The 21,292-nt window shown below is 55.4% G+C and overlaps 3 protein-coding genes across 4 annotated transcripts in view; 1 reads left to right on the forward strand and 2 right to left on the reverse strand.

Annotated features, from left to right (window-relative positions):
* Positions 1-1,035: 1,035 nt before the first annotated feature.
* Positions 1,036-10,865, reverse strand: LOC121665788 (E3 ubiquitin-protein ligase HECTD3-like). Of its 2 annotated transcripts, none has more exons than XM_042030555.1 (21): positions 10,539-10,865; positions 10,310-10,470; positions 9,836-9,928; positions 9,435-9,570; positions 8,879-8,994; positions 8,505-8,618; positions 8,052-8,134; positions 7,505-7,670; positions 6,952-7,033; positions 5,884-6,066; positions 5,299-5,351; positions 4,917-4,981; positions 4,379-4,482; positions 3,930-4,049; positions 3,499-3,588; positions 2,946-3,152; positions 2,428-2,557; positions 1,957-2,031; positions 1,680-1,761; positions 1,489-1,560; positions 1,036-1,232 (listed from the first exon to the last, which is right to left on the reverse strand). In XM_042030555.1, the coding sequence occupies exons 1-21, from the start codon at positions 10,863-10,865 to the stop codon at positions 1,148-1,150; spliced, it is 2,544 nt and encodes an 847-aa protein (XP_041886489.1). In that variant the 3' UTR covers positions 1,036-1,147. The 2 variants fall into 2 exon arrangements, with proteins under 2 accessions (XP_041886489.1, XP_041886490.1); XM_042030556.1 differs by having other exon boundaries at positions 1,172-1,314.
* Positions 10,866-10,965: 100 nt separating this feature from the next.
* Positions 10,966-14,671, forward strand: UROD (uroporphyrinogen decarboxylase). Its single transcript, XM_042030558.1, is given in 11 exon segments — positions 10,966-11,097; positions 11,099-11,208; positions 12,026-12,138; positions 12,217-12,296; positions 12,486-12,548; positions 12,627-12,824; positions 13,067-13,228; positions 13,512-13,649; positions 13,792-13,892; positions 14,147-14,213; positions 14,400-14,671. Coding segments are annotated over 11 exon segments (1,329 nt in total). The 3' UTR covers positions 14,565-14,671.
* A 979-nt stretch (positions 14,672-15,650) lies between these two features.
* The window catches only part of ZSWIM5 (zinc finger SWIM-type containing 5), a 30,160-nt gene continuing 24,518 nt past the window's right edge, over positions 15,651-21,292 (reverse strand). Inside the window, exons 10-13 of the mRNA XM_042030554.1 lie at positions 21,095-21,252; positions 18,867-19,030; positions 18,479-18,560; positions 15,651-18,066 (exon numbers count right to left, since the gene is read on the reverse strand). Of these exons, the coding sequence (XP_041886488.1) occupies positions 17,204-18,066; positions 18,479-18,560; positions 18,867-19,030; positions 21,095-21,252 (1,267 nt within the window). The 3' untranslated portion in view covers positions 15,651-17,203. The remainder of the gene's footprint in view (positions 18,067-18,478; positions 18,561-18,866; positions 19,031-21,094; positions 21,253-21,292) is intronic.

A 21,292-nucleotide genomic window follows, 5' to 3' on the forward strand; every position in this document is an offset into this window, starting at 1 on the left:
TAGTAGCTCCCAGTGCTAGGCAATAACTAGCCCTGCCCAGAGCTGGGAAGATCCACAAATGTTTCCAAGAAGTTGTAAAGGTTTCATTGCCCACTCCTCACTCACACAGCACATGTCCATCTGCTCAAGGACCTCCAGCTCTTGGTACCCAGTTTCTACACTGCCCTAGGGCAAACACTTTTCCTGCTCACCTGAAACCTCCATGTCCCTTCCCACGGACGGGGGAAGGGAGCAGAGCCTGGCACTGCCATGCCTCCTACTGCTTTAACCTCTGCAGTCTGGAAGATGAACTTGGCCCTGAGGGCAGATCTCCACGAGAACTAGAATAAATTAGTTGTAATACTGGCTTTCAGGGGTAAACTGAAGCTCAAAGAGCCTGGGAGAACAGCTGCCAGGCCACCAGCATGCTGGATGCAGAACTAAAAGAACAAAAGGGAAGCAGACAGCTCCCACCCACTGTGAGGGAGCAGCTTCCCCAGCAGTCACTGCTGTACAAGAGGTGCCAGGAACCACAGGAACTCAGATTTTGTGTAATGTAGAAACGTGGGAGTCCCTTTGGAAGCACCCATAGTCCTGCTGTGCAGGTCTGTTGTGACACCTGGTGGCCAAAGGCACCCCTGCAGCACCTACCACCAGCCTGCCCCATTCTTCTTAATCCTAGATGAATGATCTAATTTCCATTGACCTCATGTGAGAGCAGGAACAAGGCAAAGGAGCGTGGTCAGGACACACTGAGCATCTTGGCCACCCCACAGTCTCAGCAGCAGCTCTCAGTTCTCTGTCCTGTGCTGTAAGCTGCTGTGCAACTTTATCTCCTTACCCCACTTTTGTTTGAGCAGAGTGCAGCCTGGCAGGAGCGAGCATTGTGGAGCTACAAGAAGACGTGGAGAAGAAACTCATTACAAAAGCCTACCAGACCCTTCTGATACATGAGAGCTTGGCCAGGGTTCCATCACCGCAACCACATGTACAATCCAAGCTAGGTCCCACCCTGCTGAATACCCAACCCTCCATGTTCACTGTCGGGAGCCAGGCTTCACACATCTATATATTTATTATATATACACATCCCGTGGGGACAAGGGAACTCTTCCCACTGCATGGTTTTCTTGAACAATTATCCATGCTGCTTGGTCAGGCTGTGACATCACTCTTCCCACGGACTCATATCTGTGTCAATGGCCACGCAGTTATAGGCAGCATAGCGCAACTTCTCTTCACATACCTTGGCTCTAGGGATGGCAGGAAGGAAAAAAAAAATATAAGGAGGAGCTGCCATTGCTGCATTGGCCAGTTGAGAGGACAAGATGTTTTCTGACATGGAGGATATGCTTCACCAGGGGCTCACACAGAGAAACCCAGCAGCCACGTGGGACAGGCAGGGGACATAAGTGTGGCAAAGTGATGGGGCCTCATGGGTCAGCTCCAAGGTTAAGAAGAGAGCCCAGACACAGAGTCCCCCAGACACAGGGAAGCACCAAAACTTACGTGGCATAGTTGGGCAAGAAGAGAGTGCTGGAGCAGGTGGATGACTCTGGCAAAGCGTCTGTTGTCTCTGAGCTGTGGAGAAGGTGACAGACTGGTTAGAACCAGCAGGCCAGCAAGGTGGGGAGCCCAGACAACACACCCCTGTGGTGTGGGATCTGTTAGCCTTGCAGCGTACAGAAGAATGGACTTACCCCATCTTGTCTGGATAGATGTAGATCCGTGCTGGAAGGCGGCTTCTGCCAGTGACAAATCTGAGGAAGCGGCTGCGATCCTCTGTGAAGGAAAAGCAAAGACATCAGCAAACCCTAGAGGGATGTGAGACGCAGTACAGCCGCTTTCAGGTATCTCCAGCATTAGCAAGCAGTCCCTTCAGCCTAGCTCCTTGCTTTCGTTGAGTGGTTTGCTTCCCAGCCAGCAGACAGGAGCTGTCATGGCACAAGATATGCAGGGACAGAGCAAATTGCTCACCATTGGTGAAGTTGTTGAGTGCTTCCCAGAAGTACTGAACACGGGTGTCCTGTGGCTCAAAGTCCTCAAACCGGGCTGTCAGGATACAGAAAAGGAGTTTAATAAAGATCTGAGCTCCTCCCTCTTTGGCAGTGCAGAAAGAAACCCCTGGGTGCCTGCAGGATGTGACCACATAGACCCCAAGGTCCAAGCAACATACATAGTCAGGCCCCTCCCAGGAAGCACAGCCAGATACGCATCTCGGCTCCACAGGGGCTCAGATACTGGTGGCCTAGGGATGCCCCAGCCTCTACTCTGAGGCCCAGCATGGAGTCAAGGGACACTCCTACCCCCATCAGCACCCAGCTAAAGGCAAGAAGTACACAGGCCCATATTCTCATTGTAAGAGGCCTCGCACACTTCTTGTGCCAGCACAGACAGAAGACAGTCTTGTTTTCAGGAAGAGAGTTTTCAGCAAAGCCCTTCACTTACTGAGCCTCTTCAGGGCATCAACTGTGACTTCAGGGTCTCCACAGACCTTTTTTTCCAGCTCCTGCCATGTAAGGAGGTCAAGAACAGCTTGGGGTACCACCTTCAGCAGCCCAGCCTGCATGGCCATGATCTGAAAAGGAGACAAGACAGGTAAGCAGCATGTCTTGCCCATTTCCCGGACTCATGGTTGAGCCTAGGGACTCTTCTGGATTCAAGCCATGTGACTGCTCAGCACATGCTCCAAGGAACCTGAAGAAAGGGGACACAATCCCAGAGAGTTGCATCCCTGATCATTCAGAAAGCCTGCGTCAGAGCCGTGAGTAAAACTCCCTATCACCCATGCTACTAAAGCCACTTTGCTTCTCAACAACTCCATAGGCTCCAGGACATCACCGAAAGGGTTGGATACCATTGCCCTAATGAGCACAGGGACACTAACCATGGTGCATTTTACCAGAAACAGGCTGTGGGCATGTCTCTGGGAGCCAATGACCACCCACACGGTGGGACAGTGTCACCTGCTCCTTGCTCTCCTCCAGCCGAGCCTTTTGCACCAGGCGGATGAACTCCTTGCGGTCCTCGTAGCGCACAGCGGTGTTGCTGCCGTTGGGGATCAGCTCCACCATGCGCTGGTCACTCAGCACTGTCGTGTAGGTCAGCTCATTCCCAAATTTGAACTCAAAGGTGTCTTTGTCCATGACTTCCATCACCTCCAGCAGCTTCACCTGTCCAGGCCCCAAGTAAGTGCATGTTAGAGAGATGGCCAGTGAGCAGTGATGTGCCCAAGTCCTCATGTTCTCCCTTCCCAGACAAGTGACAGTGACACAACATGGGATATGCTGCCCTAACGCTGTTTAGCAGACCCTGGGCCATTGCATGCTTGAAGCAGCAGTCAGCATGGCTGTATCTCTATAACAGCATTTGGTGCGTCCTACAGCTAAAAGTTGCCCTTTGTTGTGTTTATTTGACATATCATAGGAGGAAGCCAGTACTTGAGGACAGGGACACAAATCACTGCCTTGCTGAGTGCCACAAGGAATAGCATAGGCACAGCCTCCCAGTCCTCCTCACCAACACTGAGTCCACAGCAGGGAAGTCTTTGCTCCAGCTGACCTCTTCCCCTGTTAATTGTTTCCATACAAAGCCAGGAAGAGCCAGGACCTGAAGAAAACCAGACATTTTATTGAATTTGTGTCAAAATGAGACATCCCAAAGATGGAGATAAGACTCAACAATGCAGACACAAAGGATCTTCCCTACTTCCTCCTCCACATGCAGAGCTCATTGTAGCTGAGTAAAGACCAGACACTATCTCCCAAGCTCTCAGCAGCATCCCCCAAAACTTAGGCTGTGAGTTCTTCAAACTTCTTGGCCCCAAATACCTCTTGTCCCAGTGTGTGACCACGGAGCTTTCCCATGCTCCTGCTGGGACAGGCTGCAGAAGAGAGCTAACAACTCCCTTTGTAGCAAATCTCCTCACAAGGACAGGGTTGAAAACTTACCAGAAACTCCTTGCCCCTCAGAGCTGCTCCCATGATCTGCCCGATCCACTCATACTTCGGGAAGTCCTTACAGGAGGGGTTGGGGACATACATGTCCCTGGCTTCTCCAGTGCCGTTACCCTGCAGGAGTGGGAGGCAAAACTCCAAGTCATAATTTCAGCACAGCATGAAACACCACAGATCACTCCTGCCATGCCCCTGGGCACTTCTCACAGCAGAAGTGGGCTAAACCCCCATCCCCCTTGGCAGTATTCCCAGTGAGAGACCAGTATCCAGGCACTTATCAGCATATTCTAAAATGAAATGCCACAAAGCAAACTACCCACCCCTCACAAAGAAAAGCTCTGGACTCACAGAAGTAGGTATGTCCCTGGCATGCAAGGGGACAGGGACAACACTGCATTGCCAGGCATGCAAGGGTTTGCCCCAAACATCCCGATACACAGCACCTGGTTGGACGTGCGCACAAAGAAGGGCAGAGGCACAGGGGTGTCTGCTGAGCTGGGGCACAGCTCCTCTGACATGTCCGCCAGGCTGTCCCGAAAACCACCACCTGCAATCCCAAAAGAAGGGCATTTTTAGTGATGTGAACTCCCCATGTGCTGATCCTCAGAGATATGGAGCAAAGATGAGGAATTCTGGCCCAACCTGGGCCTGGATTGAGCAGAAGGCTTCTGTTAGAGCCTTATGGCACTGGAAAAAGTAAGACAGGAGAAATAACATCACTGCTTGGCCTGTGGAGAACAGCCAGAAGGGTCAACGGCACTGGTAAAACTGCTGTTAGTGACTAATGGAGGTTTAGTCCACCTCCCACCAAACAGCACTCCTTATCTGGGACATAACCAGGGGTGGCAGGACAAGGCAACCTGCCTTTCCTCTCTCCTCCATGGGAATTAACACTGGGACCAAACAAGAGCCCCTAGAGCAACAGTCACCTCATCAACCCCCGACTGCTCCAGAGGAGCCCTGGCCCCCCGCAGCCCCTACCTTGGTCGATGATGCCCTCTGCGATAAATTTGCACTCCCACCACTGGTCATAACGCAACGGCCACCTGTGGAGAACCAGGCATCGCCTGAGGTGCTGCTCAAAGCCAAGGAGGTGCTGGGACAGGCACAGCAGGAACACCAAGGGACTACGGCGGAGCAGCCTGGCCTCAAAGCAGGACAAGATCTCAATCTCCAGAGACAGCTGCATCCTCAGTAGGAAGGTGACACCTTGGGGAATGGGCCCTGATCCCATGGCTGAGCTGGCTCCTGTCCTACAAAACCCTCTCCAGAATATAGGACGTAGGCTTCCCAAACACCCTGCTGTGACAGGACATAGCTCCCAACACTGCATGGTGCCTTCCCTCGCCCAGACACTCCTTACCTGTAATCTAGAGGCTTTTCAAACTTGTCTGAGGGTTTCAGGCCTTCATATACCTGCAACAAGCAGAGACAATCAAGGTTGGTATCCCCTCTACAGGGGAACTAGTGCCAGGTGAAGGCAGGTACACCAAGCCTCACAGCAGTTTGGGGTGCTTGTGCACACACAGAACCCCAGATGTCTCGGAAGTGGGGAGAGAATGCACACAGGAAGATCAGCACTGCTGTAAAACCACAACACAGGACTTGTATGCAGCTACTTGATTGTTGTCACACAAGAATTCTTTGCTGCCTTTTCAGTGCAACAAGATTGTTACACTCTCCATTAACAACATGCCACAGAGAGCATCCAGGACAGAGTACAGATTTCAACTCAGAGATCCCAAATCCCTCCTGGATGTTATTCCTGGATATGGGACCATCAGCACATGTAATTATGGAGCCTGTGAGTCATGTGAAGAGGCCTTGAAGGCTTGGGCTATCTCCAGGTCCAAGCTGTCCCTTCCACCCATCTTTACGCAGATCATTTTGATTTTGGGATGCCCCACTCTCCCCAGAGCAGCAGGGACCCTTGCAGGAGGGACAGTACCTGGGTGAAGACAGCATTCTTGCAGCTGGGGTCCAGGGCAGGGTTGTCCCGGTGCTCCATGGCCAGGCGTCGGTTAATGTAGAGCCTTGGCATAAAGTTGGGCTTGCTGGTCTCCGAGTCCTTCAGACACTGGGTAATGAGAGCTGTGCGCTTCTTGGACAGCAGCAAGAACTGCTTGATGTGCTGCCAACAGGGATGCATAAAACATGTCACCTGCTTCCTGCTGAAGCCATTGCACCTCCAGGTTTCCCCCTCTCCCAGGGCCTTCCCACACAGACACATTCTCATTGACAGTATTTGCTCCCCCTCTGCCTCTGAAAGACTCTGCATTCTGGCTTAAGGCAGATAACAAGCTCAGCCCTCAATCCACCAGCTGTCATCTGATGCTCACACTCCAGTATTGCTTAGACTCTCCTTTACCCTCACTCTTACCAGAACACTGATCTTACTATCCCTTTTAGTTGTAATCAAAGCCAGCTCCTCTAAACAAACAAGAATCCTCAAATGCTTTGGGTCACATGTTGACCAGGCACAGGAATTACAGTGCTTTCTGACACTAGGCCTGGAAACACACAGAATGGGTCTATCCCAAAAAAATCCAGCATGTGCATTCTTGGAGAGGATGTAAGGAAAACAGACAACTGGAGGGATGAACTCAGCACTATGCAAAGGATGAAAAGCAAAAGCTTATTAAAGCCAGGAAAAATGTTACTGATAAAAGCCTTGATGTTTGGACAAGCCAGCTCAAAGCTGCTGGCAGGAAGTGCAGGAGCAGAGTGTCCTGGGCTGAGATCTCGGAGGGGATGTGCGTCCAGCTTGCATGCCCAGTGCTGCTATGGTCCAAGTCCCTTTGAGGGTGAAATGCTCTGGTTTGAGTCCACTTGTTAGCCCACAGCTACATGCTTCCACATCACCAGTTTAGCAGGAAAATAAACAATGTCACCTTCCACAGTGTTAATGACCTGAGCTCAGACAGGTATTTCTCTCCAGCTGCCTCCCTTGCCACAGCCCGAGCATCATCATCCTGCCAGACTGAGGCCCCAACGAGACATAGAGCCAACTGTTCACCTTGAGTTTGCTGAATGTGCCAACAGTGTGGTCCCAGGCTGGCACCAAGTGATGCAGGACACTGTCCAAGAGCTTGATGAACCTAAATCCCAAAGAAGAAGGTATTGCAACAAGGAACGATGGGGATCTGCACAAGTCTATTCCAGACCACACACCCCTGAACACAAGCAGAAGAATAACTGATCCAAACCAAACCCAGCACAGTTTTTTACATCATGGAGTCTTTGGTACTAAATTCCCACTCCCTGCACTGAAGGGATCTTGCACCCTTCACAACACACTCTGCATGTACCTGCCCCCCACACTGCACAGATATGTTGTGCTTTTGACACACAAGACACTGTGAACCTGAGCTACAGATCTCCTCTGAAAGCATAGGGGAGCTACCCTAGAGAGCTCACTTTGTTCCCAAATGACTGCTATTTTCTCCAGTGTCCAGGATGTCTGTCTCAAGGGAAGTGTCACAGTTTTACGGCTTCCAGTCATGTACATGCTGGAGATGGCATCAATCCCTGCAGGCAAAAGCACCTGTCTGCTCCCCTCCACACAGTACCTTTGAATGAGCACAGCCCGTCGGTACAGCAGGTCAGGGTCAGTCCCTTCCAGGCGAGGGTAACGCACCAAATTGGGCAACTGGAACATGTCAGCACTGAGCCCCAAGTCCCTCTGCCGGGAGGATTTGATTTTGATGCCTCGGATACGAACATCAATCCCATCATCTGCCAAGGAAGACCATGGATGATACGCTAAGATCACAAGAAAGAAAGCCTTAAATAAAGTGGGGGAAGTCTATTAAGCAGAAACAGTAGGAATGTACCAGCTCCACAAGCTCTGGGGCTGGGCACCAAAAGCCTCAAATACCTCTGTGAAGAAGAAGCGGGGCATACAGGAAAAAAATAATTAAACAACTGAAGGCAGAGAAAGATAGGATGAAAGCTGAGAACCTGCAAAACTTCAGATCTCCCAGGAGTTTCCCACGGTTCTTTTGCATCTCATCTAAAACAGCCCACACGGAGAAGAAGTACAAGTCACAGAATAAACCCTTAGTGTACAGTATCTTACAGGTGCATTATGGATGGGGCCACAAGAGCCAGCCCTACCTCTGCACTCCACAATCCTGATCTCGATGACAGGCAGGTGTGTTGTCATGTCCTCAAGGATGCACACATCCCCAATATAGCTCCTGTAAACACAGCACAGATGAGGACTGATGGGCTGCTCCCTCACTCTTCTTGCCAAAATGCACTCAGACACTTGTAAGAGAAGAGGGTTTGCATCCTTTGAAATGGGAGCCTATGGCAAGAACTCAGACCGATTGCTTACAACACAGGTGAATGCCTGAACCTCCTGGTGACTTCGGTTCAGGTACCATGATTCTGATGTGTCCCACAATCGAATCAGGAGAGCCCTGACGACTGGACCATGCCATTTTGGGCAGAGTGAACCTGCATCCCAGAGAGCCTGGCTGGTGCTGCATGACTGCTTAAGGCCAGTGTTCAGCACCTTGGGCCCCTGCAAGAGCCATGACACTTTGTGCACCTCCACACACTCACTCATCAATGCCGACGTCATTCAGTTTCTTCAGATTGTCCCCCTCGCCCCCATACACAGCGACCCGCTTGGGCATGAAGTTCTCATCAGTGGTATCCACTGTCAGCAGCAACTTCCTGCAAAAGGAAGCAAGACATGAGAAGGCAACTGCATCTGAACACCTATCACTACTCCCCCTCATCACCTGGTCACACTGTTACCAAGCTGGGATTCCCAGATACCTGTGACAATGCTAAGACCCCTTCAAGCCCAGAGCAAGAGTAAGGGCTGAGGGGCAGGGAGCACAGGGCAAATTTGGGCCATGACACTCACGCAGAGAGGGAGAGGCAAAGCTTGCCCCAGTCACAAGCTAGCATGTACAGCAGAGATGACTCACTTGACAATGGTGCCTTTCTTCATGTTGAGCCGCACCCAGTGCTGGCCCTGGGATCCATCACTCTCCCAGTATGTGTCAGCATGGCTGTCGGTCAGGCATGACACATTGAAGTCCTCCTGGAAGAGGGCAAGTGAATGAAAGAAAGATCAGATGGGGGTATGATTAACTTCTCTTTAGTGGTTATTTTTATCATGAATCTTAGTGTCAGAGGACGTCACATTGGCTCGTTCCCCTTGCTGGGCTGTGGGTAGACACTGGGAGCGCAGAGCACATAGGACACTGGGGCTGACCTTCTGAGGTGCTCTGGGGTCTCACACACACAGCACAGAGTATCAAACCCGCCCCAAAATCAGCTTAGCAGCTAATATTAGTATTGGCTTCTCAAAACACTGTCATTCCAGGGGTTACACTGCACAGCATGCTGCATGATGTTCCCCAGGCTCTTTTCCCATATCCTCAGAGTCCAGTCCAGGCAAGAGCAGCACAGCAAGCACTATCCACGCTCTCCAGCCCCACGGCACAGTGGGGCTGATGCAGCCTCATCCCTTTAACCCACCGTGTAGGACGAGACATCGATGCTGTCCACATACTGCTTAACGCTGCCCAAGTTCTCATCCTCCTTCCCAATGTGGTCATACAGGAAATGTACCAGGTCTTCATCACATTCGTAAGTCCATGTTGGGGGCACAAACCTAGCAGGGAAAAGAGATTACTGGGTCTGGAGAGCCAGAAGTAGCCAGGCTAATGGGAGAAAAAAGGGAGGTCCACATTGTCTTGCTCTGTTTACTGCTTTTTGCAGGCATATCTAGGACAAGACTGTGCTAGATATGCTTAGGAAGACAGAGTTGCCTGTCTTACCTCCTCTCCCCCATGTCTGCAGGAGACGGCTGTCTGGGCAGCCAAAGAGAGAGAGCAGCTTGTCCCCCACCATAGCAGAAGCCAGGACACAGTTCATACCGAAGCTTCTCTACTGCGGCTTCATCCTGCTCCATGGGTCTGGGCTTTGCTCCAAGGCGCAGGGAGTATGTCAGATCCACCACCTGTTCCCATCTGAAACAACGGAGAAGTGGAAGGAATGAGGAACAAGAAGCTGGTGATCGAGGAGTAGCTGTAAGGGGAAGATTTGGGTTTAAGACCCCACCGTGCTCCATCCTCCATCGCCTCCAGCATCATCCGCTGCCCTTTCCTTTCCAACCATATCTACTCTTTCCACACCCCGATGGGCATGTGACAAGCACAGCGCCCGAGCCAAACTCGGTTCACTCCACATCCGGCATGCCTCTTGCCTCACTTCCATGAAACCTGTCCAAGCAGGCCGGGGGTTCCCCAGCCTAAGGCAGGAGGGGCCGTGGGGCAGCATCCCGAGCCCGTATAGGGGCGAGCACCTCCGCGCTCCCGGGGACCCAGCGGGACACCGCGGCGGCCCCGTACCTGATGACTGGTTTGTAGTCCACCCCAAACAGCTGCTGCTGCCGCTGGATCCGCTCCGTGGACTCCACGGGCACCAGCCGGTCCCCGCCGTCGGCGTGCTTGCACACCAGCACCCAGCCCTCCTCGAGATCGCAGCCGCTCCGGTACTCCTCCAGCTGCTCCTGTGGGGACAGCCGGCGGTCAGGCGGGGCCGGGCCGGGCCCTTCGCGGGCCGCCGCACCCGCGTTACCTTGCTGAGCTTGACCCAGAGCCCGGCGCCGTTGCAGTACTCCTCGCCGGTGGCGCGCAGGCAGCCGCCCTTCCGCACCTCGATCGTGGCCCGCGCCGCCCGCTTGCCGCCCCGCGCCGGCCCCGGGCTGTCCCACACGCTGAGCAGGCTGCGGGCGGCGGCGGCCGCGGCGGCCGAGGGGTCCTTGCAGATCTTGTACTGCACCTCCCGCGGCACGTAGCAGAGCGCGGCGGGCAGCGCCTGGGCGCGGCGGAAGCACTCGCTGCACTGCAGCAGGAACCGCAGCCGGCCCAGCACCTGGTGCGGCGCCTCCCCGCCTGCCCTCATCGCGCTCCGGGCACCGGCTCCGCGCCGCTCCGGTTTACGGCCGAACCCCGCCCGCCGACAGGCAAGATGGCGGCGCCCGGCGGGGCGGACGTAGGGCAAGATGGCGGCGCCCGTGTCACGTACGGAGGAACAAGGCGCCGAGCAAGATGGCAGCGTACGGAGGGGCGGGAAACGGGGCAGGGGGGCGGGGAGAGATGGCGGCGGGAGGAGAGGCGGGAGTACGTCGAGATGGCGGCGCCGGCGGGGCGGGACGGGGGCGGGACCGGGTGGACCGCGCCGCGTCGGGAGGCAACGGAGAGGCCGGGGAGCGGCGCAGGAGGATGGAGGGTGGCGAGCGGCTCCTGTGAGTAACCGGGACCGGGCAGGCCTGCGCTCCTTCCTAGTGTCGTGATGGGGGCAGGCACCGAGGCCTGCACGAGGGATACTGGTGTGGCTCTGGGAATGGCGATCTGGCACTATGGGGGCACTGGGTAGTGCTATGACCAGGATAGTGCTTTCGTGCTGAGATTCTGTACTGGGGACACTGGTGTGGCTCTGGGGACACTGCTGATGCACTGGAGTGGCCCTGGGGTTATGGTGCTGGCACAAGAGTCCGGTACTGGGTCACTGGAGAGGCTCTGGGCGGGTGTTGCTGATCCTGCACTGGGAGGGATCACCAAGGCCACCGGTGTGGTAGTTAAGTCACTGGTCCCAAGTGGAGATTTTGGGGACTTTGTTCCCATAGGCCCCGCGGTTGCCGGGGTCCCCCTCCCCGGGGCAGGCCGGGCTCCAGCAGCCCCGCGGCGGGGAGGCTGGGGACGAGGGAGCCTGGGGACGCGTTGTCTGGCACAGACGGGGGGAGAAATGCAGAACTGCCCGCCCCGCTCGTCCCAAATCTCTCCTGGCGGGAGCAACTGGTGGCCCTGATAACTTAATCTCGCGGGCCCTGGGCAGGGCATCGCCTCTTCCCGGGGTGGGGGGCCCGCTGTCCTTTGCAGGAAGAGGTCCCGGACTGTGGTGGGGAGAATTTATCACGTTTGTCACAGCTAGGCGCAAGCCTCTTCTGCGGTCAGGGAGTGGGGACGAGCCGCTGACGCTGGCACCCTCTGCCCCAGCCGTGGGGGCCTGGCAGGGCACCCAGAATCATGGGTGACAGTCTGTACCTGCTCTTTGCTCCACAGCCCCAAAGGCTTCCCCAAGCTGAAGAACGACACGTTCCTGCGCGCGGCGCGCGGGGAGGAGACAGAGCACGTCCCGGTGTGGTGCATGCGGCAGGCGGGGCGCTACCTGCCAGGTGAGCGATGGAGGTGTGCGGGGGGTGGCGAGAGGGCATCAGCAAGCAGCCGGTAACATTTGTGCTGATCCCTTGTAGAGTTTCGGGAGACACGGGCGTCACAGGATTTCTTTGCCACTTGCCGGAGCCCCAAATTGTGCTGTGAGCTGACGCTGCAGGTGAGCACCACTCGGGGGTCTGTGTGTCCCCTCTCCCTGCCCAGATGGGGAAAAACCTTGGTTCTGGCCATCCTGGGTGGTCTCAGGAAATTGTGCAGCCCCTGGGGACTCCAGTACCCCATGGGCTTGACCAGGTCTTCCATGGGGAGGGAGTCACAACCCCTCACTAACATTGCTTCTCCTGTGCAGCCACTAAGACGATTCCCCCTGGATGCTGCCATCATCTTCTCTGACATCTTGGTGGTGCCCCAGGTGAGAGCCATGGGGAACAGCAGCTGGTAATGGGGCAGAGTTCAGGGCTGCCCCATTCTCCATCTCCCCTGTCCCCAGGCGCTGGGCATGGAGGTTGCCATGGTCCCTGGCAAAGGACCGACGTTCACAGAGCCCCTGAAGGAGGTGGAGGATCTGCTGAAACTGCGACAGAAGGTGGATGTCACCGCGGAGTTAGGTTACGTCTTCCAGGCCATCACACTGACACGACACAGCCTGGAGGGCAAGGTGCCCCTCATCGGCTTCTCGGGGGCACCGGTAGGTAATGTGGCTCCTCCGTGTGGGTTCCCCTGATGGGCTCCTCTGCTTTCCTGGGGTGACACCAGCTATGGCACCCCCAGCTGTGGGTGCTACATGGGTGCGTTAGGGGGAGCATTCAGTGCAGGAGCAGCTGTGCCCCAGGCTCTGGGTTGCTCGCAGGTCCTACGTTCACCACTGTGACTGGGGCTTTGTGTCTTCTTTCATCTCCATCACCCTCCTCACTTCTCTCCTTCCCACAGTGGACGCTCATGTCCTACATGATTGAGGGTGGTGGCTCCACTACAATGGCCAAGGCCAAGAGCTGGCTCTACCGTCACCCCGAGGCAAGCCACCGGCTGCTGCAGCTGCTGGCCGATGTCATCATTGACTACCTGGTGGGGCAAGTGGCTGCTGGAGCGCAGGTGTGTCCTGGGGCATGGGTACAGGGCCAGGAAGGAGGGCAGGGACTGGACACAGGGACCAGAGAGGGTCCAGCATCTGGAACGAGGAGGAGAGACTGAGGTGCTGCTTTCCCAGTCCCATGGAAAAACGGTTGAATCACCATCCCTGGAGGTATTTAATAGACAAGTAGATGTGGCACTTGGGGACATGCTTTACTGGTGGATTTGGCAGTGCTGGGTTAACCTTCAGACTCAATAACCTTAAAGGTCTTCTCCAACCTAAAGGATTCTGTGTCCCTGACAGGCACTCCAGCTGTTTGAGTCCCATGCAGGGCACCTGGGCCCGGAGCTGTTTCAGGACTTCGCCCTGCCTTACATCCGAGATATTGCCCAGGCTGTCAAGAGCAAGCTGAAGGAGGAGGCACTGCCCCTGGTGCCCATGGTGAGTCAGGGCTGCCTGGATTGACCCTGACGTGTGGGGGCTGCTGGAGAGGGGTGCATCCCCTGGTACCTGCTTCCCTCAGTCCAGCCTGTGGAGAGGGGTCTGACTCAGAGCAGCTGCTGCCCATCTCCTCCCTCCCCAGATCATCTTTGCCAAGGATGCGCACTACGCCCTGTGTGACCTGGCCCACGCCGGTTATGAGGTGGTTGGTCTCGACTGGACCATCCGGCCCCAGGAAGCTCGGTAAGAGTCTGGCACAGGGCTCAGGTGTCTGGGCAGGACCCCAGGCCAGGTACTCTGGCCTCCCCCTCTGCCCTGAGCCATCCCAGGCCTGCACATTGCTGCTCTAAAGGTGGGGATAGTTGGGCTGCCATGCTACAGCCTCTAAGGGCTGCACTGAGGGGTCCTGGGTGTCCCGTGGTGGGGTCTGCAGGCACCAGGCTGTCCTCAGCCTCTGTAGCACATGCAACAACTCACCTGCTTCCTCCCTGCTGCAGTGCACAGATAGGAAAAGATGTCACCCTGCAAGGGAACTTGGATCCGTGTGCTCTCTATGCACCCAAGGTGAGCCATCGCCAGCAACCAGGGCTACTTCCAGCCTGTGTTAATGGCCTTCTGCCTCAGCTTCCCCACCTGCAGTGCTGGCTCATGTCCCAGCAGTCTCCCAGGCTGGCTGGGGGGGGGTACTAGTGGGGGTGAAATACCCTGGCCTGGATGGGACTGATGCATGGTTTCTTACCATACCTACAGGAGAAGATTGGCGAGCTGGTGAAGAAGATGCTGGAGGGTTTTGGGACCCAACGCTATATTGCCAACCTGGGCCATGGCCTCTACCCTGACATGAATCCTGAACATGTGGGTGCCTTTGTGGAGGCTGTGCATGCTCATTCCCGTCACATCAACAAGCACAGCTGAGCCTGGGATCTTGGGGACAAGACTCTGGTTTGGGCACAGTCATCCCTGTATTGTCACAGGGCTCACTCCAGGCGGGGTTGCAGCATTAAACCAGCACCTTCTCCACAGCAGCCGTGTGGCTCTGGCTGGGTGGATGGGGAACTGGATGGCCCTGAAGGAGATGGGCAGTCATGGCAGGCTGCTAGAGGAACAAGTGAGGTGAGGGGGAGCTCCTGAACCCCATCCTGCAGGTCAAAATGGGGAAACAGGGATGGCAGTCATTTGGGGGGGATGCCTCTCCCTGCCAGGCTGCACAGTGTCCATGCTTGAAACAGAGGATGTGAGCCCAGGGCACAGCAGCCATCTCCTGACGATTGATGTGCTCAGCTCTGCTAGGGAAAGTGAGCTGCCTGAGGCTGGCAGGGTCACAGCTTGGGAGCTTGGAGCTCACAACCCACCACTGGCAGAGGCTCAGCATCAGCTGTCCCACAGTCCTGCTCAGGTTGGAATGGCCAATGTGGCATAAACACAGGGTATGTGTTTATGTGTTTATCTCAAGGGGCTGGGAGACCCAGCAGGACTCACCTGGGGGAACAATTGGCAAAAGTGGCAGGAGAACCTCTGACACACCACCACCAGCACCCTGCCACACTGGCTGAGATGGCAGCAGAGGCACCATGGCACTCCTCCAGCTCCCAAAGCCTCTTTGGGACCATCCCGCTGGTCCTGGAGTGTTCCCCCATGGACACCTCCTCGTCTCCTCTGATCCTCAGAGCCAAGCTTGCCTGGGGATCAGCAAACCCTGCAAAAGGCAGCCCCAGAAGCCTGAGTTGCAACTCCTTGCCACCCCATCCCACACTGCAGCATGCTCACATGGGCACCAACACTGCTCTAGCTGGCATGGATAGGGCAGTGTCTCCAGCATGGGCAAGGACCTGCTAACGCTGTGTGTGGCAGGGAATTGCACTCAGAAGCAGGCAGGGTGCCTTGTCTCTGCTCTGTCCCCCTCCTTGGGGCACAGGAGCTGGGTACCACAGGGGACTGCAACACTGCTCTGTACAAGTGTGACCCCCTGACCTCAGAGAAAGGCAGGAGAGAAGCAGGCGATAATGTTCATCCCTTTTATTATTAAACATCAGATGAAGAGGTCGCACACACACATACACGCACGCACGCAAAAAAAAAAAAAAAAAAAAAAAAAAGGAAGGAAAAAAAGAGAGAAACAGACTGGTTGAAGACCACTATTTCGGTGGCAACAGAGACCGAGTACAATCGGGTTCCTGGCCGGAGCGCGGACACAAGTCACTTGCCAAAAAATTAAACCAGACAGCAGATAACTAGCGCACGTTCTCTAACTACAAGTCGCCGCCCAGACCGGCCCTGGTCCCCCCAGCCCTCCCAACCCGCTGGCAAAGAAATGAACCAAAACTGAGAGCCACTGGCCCGGGGCTGGAGTGTGCCCCCGGCGCGGGGCGAGCCGGGAAGGGCCGGGCGCTGGCTGCACCACAGAGCTGGGAACGGTGCGGGAAGGCGACGCGGCTGCCCCTCCCTCCCCCGGAGCCGGCAGCCCTGGTGCCCGCCCAGGCACTCGCACCCTGCACCCGCCCTGCGATGGGCTCGAGTCCTCCATCGCCAGCGTCCGCGTGTGTCCGAGCGAGCATCGCCCCGAGTTCCTTCCTTCGCTGTCCTCCAGCGCTGGGCAGCTGCTCCTCCATCCGTCTGTCCGTCCGTCCCAGGGCTGTGAGTCGAGTAGATGTTCGCCTCCCCCCCACACCCTTCTTGCTGCTGACGATGCCATGGGAACCTGAGAAATGTTCGCGTGCCTCCTCCTCTTTTTGTCTGTGGTTTTGTGTGGGTTTTTTAAATAATAGTTATAATAATAATAACAATAATAATAATAATAGCAATAATAAAAATAATCGCCCCAGCCCACAACAATTTCAAGTATCCCCCAAATAAAAGACAGAATTATAAATAATTATAACTTTACAATTTAATAATTGACACATATACTATAGTATTTACAGTATCATAAATGCTTTTTTTTGTGTTACTTTTAGTAAGCAATCCCTGAGAACAGTTACTTTTACTTGTTTTTATTGAAGTATCTTCACAAATAGAGGAGTTTGCATGTCTCGGGCGGGCAGGAGAAGCGCTCTGCAAAGCCATCGCTTTTGGTGACGCATGAGGTTCTAGTGTCGCAGGTTTCTTTGCTCGCTTTTTTTTTTTTCCTTTCTTTTTTTTTTTTTGTTAAATTCCCCACATAATTGTAAAGATTTTTCACTTTGCAACCTTCGTATCCCTCCAGCGACCACGTCCTTCAGGAAAGAGGTATTAGATTTCCAGGTTAGCTTTTGGTATTGGCAAGGGAGGGCAGGGGGCTGAGTGAACCATCCTTTTTCCCCGTGGTTGCCTTTTGGTTTGTGCCCAAGGAATCTCTGGATCCTCTCAGTGTGTGAAATGGTTAAATCCAAGAAAGAGTAACACTAAAAGAAAAAAAAAAAAAAGAAAGAAAACAAACAAAAAAAAGAAACAGAAGACCAGAACAGAGCAGCCTCTGCCGATGGGGGGGAAGGTGATCTCCACTTTCCTTCCTTCTTCTCTCCCGAGTCCCCGTGCTGCGGCCAGACCCTGCCAGTGAGCATGGCAGGAGCCGGGGCTCACCCAAACCGTTCCCGCACCAGCAGCATCAGTTTTTTCTTGCCTTTGTAGATTTGTTTAAGATTGTCAATGAACTGGGCAAACTGTATGTGCCCATCCTGCGCCAGGAGGAAGGTCTCCCTGGCCTTGCTGAGGAACTCGATGAACTCCCCATAGTGCCGTGGGCTGATGTGGGTGAGCCGGGAGTGGGTGGTGTTGATGTAGGCGCTTATCGTCGCATCCAGCAGCTGCCGCAGGGGGGCTTTGTCGGTGGACATCAGCTTCCCCGAGTTCCTGCGCCCAGGGATGCCGGCCAGCCCTGGTGCCGTCATGGTGCAGCGGCGAAGGATGTCCGAGAGCACCGTGGCACAGTGCACACTCTTCACCACCAGTGGGATGATGGCTGCCAGCTCGTTTTTGCCCAGAGAGTGGCTCAAGGCGCAGGCCCAGAGCACATCATTGATGGCCGGGTGCGTGTCCTGGTTGTAGGCCAGGTTGAGATGTGTCATGGCCAACGAGGCCAGTTTGAAGGCTCGGAGTGGGTAGCCCCGGTGTTCCATGTAGCGGGCGATGGTGAAGAGCTGGGTGTAGGTCATGCCGGTGGAGGCGGCGTCAATGACAATCTGGTAGGCAGTCTCGAAGGCGATGTGGTCCTTCTCGCAGAGGGTCAGGGCGGACAGGGCGCAGTTCTGGGGGTCCTTCATGGCACACTGCAGGGCCAGGGTGCGGGCACAGCTGGCCAGCTCTTCCCGCTGTGGGTAGTCCAGGCTCAGGCGCAGGATGGTGTTGTGGGACATCACTGTGGCTGCCACAATGCTGGTGGCTTCCGTGGGAGTGAACAGTGAGTACCAGCTTTGCAGGATGCTCACCAGGGCCCTCACTCCTGCAAGAAAACACAGGGGTCACAGCACAGCCCTGGAACCTGGCTCAGTTCACGGGGCTCCTCTGAGACCCGGAGACAGGGCAAAACCAGCCCACAGCACTGCTGAGCTGTTGCCTCTCCCCCAAGAGGGACAGGGCAGAGGGGGACAGGCAGAGGCTAACCTGCTGCAGGGCACAGAGAGCACCACTGGCCTGGCACAGGTACAGGGCACCCATCCCAGTCTCAAAACCAGCCACTGCTCCAGTCCCAACCCTGCCAGCTGGTGCTCTGAGGTGAATTCAGTTACCCAGGAAGAAATGAGACACCCAGGAGAACTCAGATGCTCAGGGCTAGGCATGAGCCAGGGATATCCATGCCCAATCCCGCTCCCACTGCATGCAGGCCAGATCCCCCCAGCGCACATGGAACTCACCCACTTCGGTAGCACACGTCACCAGCCACCTCACCATCTCCCGCCGCCGCCAGTTGAGGGTGGACAGGGTCATGCGCATCACCTGCAAGGCAAACTTGGGGTGACTGGCTGCCCTGCAGGGCTCTAGTGAGGCCACCCAAGAGAGCAGTGCTCCCCAAAAATCCCTCTGGTTCAACTGGCTACCAACTCCCTGGCACTGCCCCACCTCCACCCAAACCACAGTGAGCACAGGCGCTTCCCAGGGCTGAGGTCCCCTGCTCAGGACCACACAGGGATCAATCTACTCCTTCCATGGGGGACACCCTGCTTGGTGGAATACCATCACCAGCACCACTGCCACAGAGTGGGGGGCAGAAGGGCCACCAGCAACCCCCGCATCACCCCATACCTGGAGCCCCAGTTCCAGGGCCACATTGAGCAGTGTCGTGTCAGAGTTGCTGTCGGCTGGCGTGGCAATCTTGAATGCGTCCTGAGCCAGCTTGAAGATCAAGGAGGAGGAGTGGATGTTCTTCTGGATGGCCTCCAGCACCGTGCGTAGGCGCAGCATGTCCCCTGGGCACAGGCAAGAACAGTCAGATGGCTCAGGCATCCCCCCAACTTGCCCTGGAGCCCCATCTCTTGCCTGCCCTTCACCATGGCCAGCCCCTCTGGACACACACAAGGACACACAGCAATGTTGGATCAGGTCCTGCAGTCCAACAGTTGAAAATGGAGCACCCTCCCCAGGAAGTGATACACCCTACAGCATCCGGCCTCACTCAAGTTCATCCTCTCAGAGAGGACAAACAAACCTGAGTGATCCCAGACACGTCCTGTCTTTAGCAGACATCTCCAGGCACCTGGATGTTCCACCCTGGCCTCAAGTTTGACAGCTGTACAGCAGCCTCTTCCCAGAAAAGGAGGGGCTTGGGGAGATGCCTAGTACTGAATGGCTGCAGAAACATCAGTCTTCATCCAAGAACATTAGGAAGAAGAGGAAAGGCTGTTTGCTGCACACGCTGCCTTGCCCAGCAAGTCCCTTCTGCAGGACTGGGCTGGGGTCACCCAGACTTGCTGCACCTTGGTCCTCGATGTCCCAGGTCAGGCACACAGCACTCACAACCAAGACAGGCTGAGCTATCCCCAAAGAAGGGGGTTCATGGCACAACACCCAGGCATATTAATATCATGATCCTGCATCTAAGTTGGGAAATCCTCCTATCAGTCCCTGTGGGACACAGTGTGGGGAGTGGGACCTTTGAGGTGTGTGCAGACCACAGGTGCCAACATGCCACATTAGGTTCCAGCTTTGTTTCTACTCCCAGTCACAGACTGAGCAGATGAACTTCATCCAAAGACAACCAAATCGTGCACAGCCGTGTGAAAAACCCAGTGCTGCACCTGGACACACGGAGACATCTCGGGTGACTCATAGCTAAAGATAACACCTGCCACCCACCGCAGCCGCTTGCACTGCCACCAAAATCCAAGCCTCCCTAAAATGGCTCGTGGGGGCGTGGACAAGAGAGGCTGCAGGATCACACTGGGACGTGCTGCAGCAGGGGAACACCTGAGGAAGGGGACGGTGGGAAAAACAGATGCAATCCAACAGCCCTACATCCCCAGCATAAAAATCTCATCCCATTAGGCACTGGAAGGGAGAAAAAGACCTAAAGGATAAGCCAAGTGCCAGCTCCTCATCAGGGCACTGCAAATCAGGGGCAGGACATCATCAGCCCTGGTAAAGCAGCCTAGAGGAAGAGAATGGAAGGAGAGGAGAGGAGAGGCCGCCAAGGCAGCAAGGCTGGAGCTTTCTGACAGCTCATTTTCCTTCCCTCTCACTGGGAAAGAAAAACCTTCTCTGCCAGGCTGGCAGTACCAGGACATCAGAGGGTAGTGGCAACTGCTTGGCTCACTGACCCTCACGGGACACAAGACCCTTGCCATCCTGCTGGGGTTGGTTTCTGGTCAGGGGGATGTTTAATGAAAAGCCTGTGCTCGCCTTCATAATAATGCCTGGGCAGGAACCAAAGAGGCCCAAGAGACCAGTGAGGTGTTTCACAAGCCCCCTGCAGCTGGGACCAAAGTGTCCCACCCAGCACTGCTGATCCCATCTCCCACAAAAGCCACTTGTGGTTTGGTGCACAGGGAGGTCTTCTCCCTCCCACAGCCCATGCAGGATCATTACTACAGGGCTGGAAGAGACAAAGCAGAGGTGAAAGGATAAACAGCTTCAAACTAAACCATGGCATGACCCCACGACATGCCTGGCATGGACTGCTGACCTGGCAGCTGGCTGTGGTGCAGGGCAGGCATGGTCCTGCATCACCCAGGGCACTACCCAGGACCTGCAGCACCATGGCTGCAAGGCCTGCCTGCACCGCATGGGAAATTCCCATCCTGCCCTGCTGGACCATGAGCCCTTTGGGACAAGAATTCCAGAAACTCCAGATTCTCAAGGCCAGCTCACCGTGCCCTGCCCACAGCAGGCTGTCAGTGGGGCACCCAGCCAGTCACCTCTGCCAGTGCTTGAGGGAGCAGAAGCAACAGCTCCCTCTTTTCTCCAGGAAAAACCCTTCAATGCTCTTGTGCAGCATCGTCCCATCAACCCTGCCCCAGAACTGCCCTGCCACCGACCTTTGGCTGCTGTGAGCATGGTGGAGGCCAGCTCGCACTGCTGTGACTCCAGGTGCCCCAGGGTGAACCAGCGTGGGTACCTGCTGGGGACCACTGAGACCAGGTGGTGAGGGTGAGTCACATCGCCGGACGGTGCTGTGGTCTCCAGGACAGGCAACCTGAAGGGAAAGCAGGAGGAGGCAACATCAGACCCAGCCC

This window comes from Corvus kubaryi, unplaced genomic scaffold (genome assembly GCF_017639235.1).
Source record: "Corvus kubaryi isolate FWS band 111438036 unplaced genomic scaffold, C.kubaryi_AGA036_p1.0 37334, whole genome shotgun sequence".
Classification (NCBI taxonomy): Eukaryota; Metazoa; Chordata; class Aves; order Passeriformes; family Corvidae; genus Corvus; species Corvus kubaryi.

Bases quoted from the DNA above. Each gene is read 5' to 3' on its own strand.
- LOC121665788 (XM_042030555.1), bottom strand. From the start codon at position 10,865: ATGAGGGCAGGCGGGGAGGCGCCGCACCAGGTGCTGGGCCGGCTGCGG. The intron at 8,135-8,504 runs GTGAGTGTGTGG...CTGTGTTTACAG, and splicing joins AATGACGTCGGCATTGATGA to GAGCTATATTGGGGATGTGT. The intron at 7,034-7,504 runs GTACTGTGTGGA...TTTGGGATTTAG, and splicing joins CGGGCTGTGCTCATTCAAAG to GTTCATCAAGCTCTTGGACA.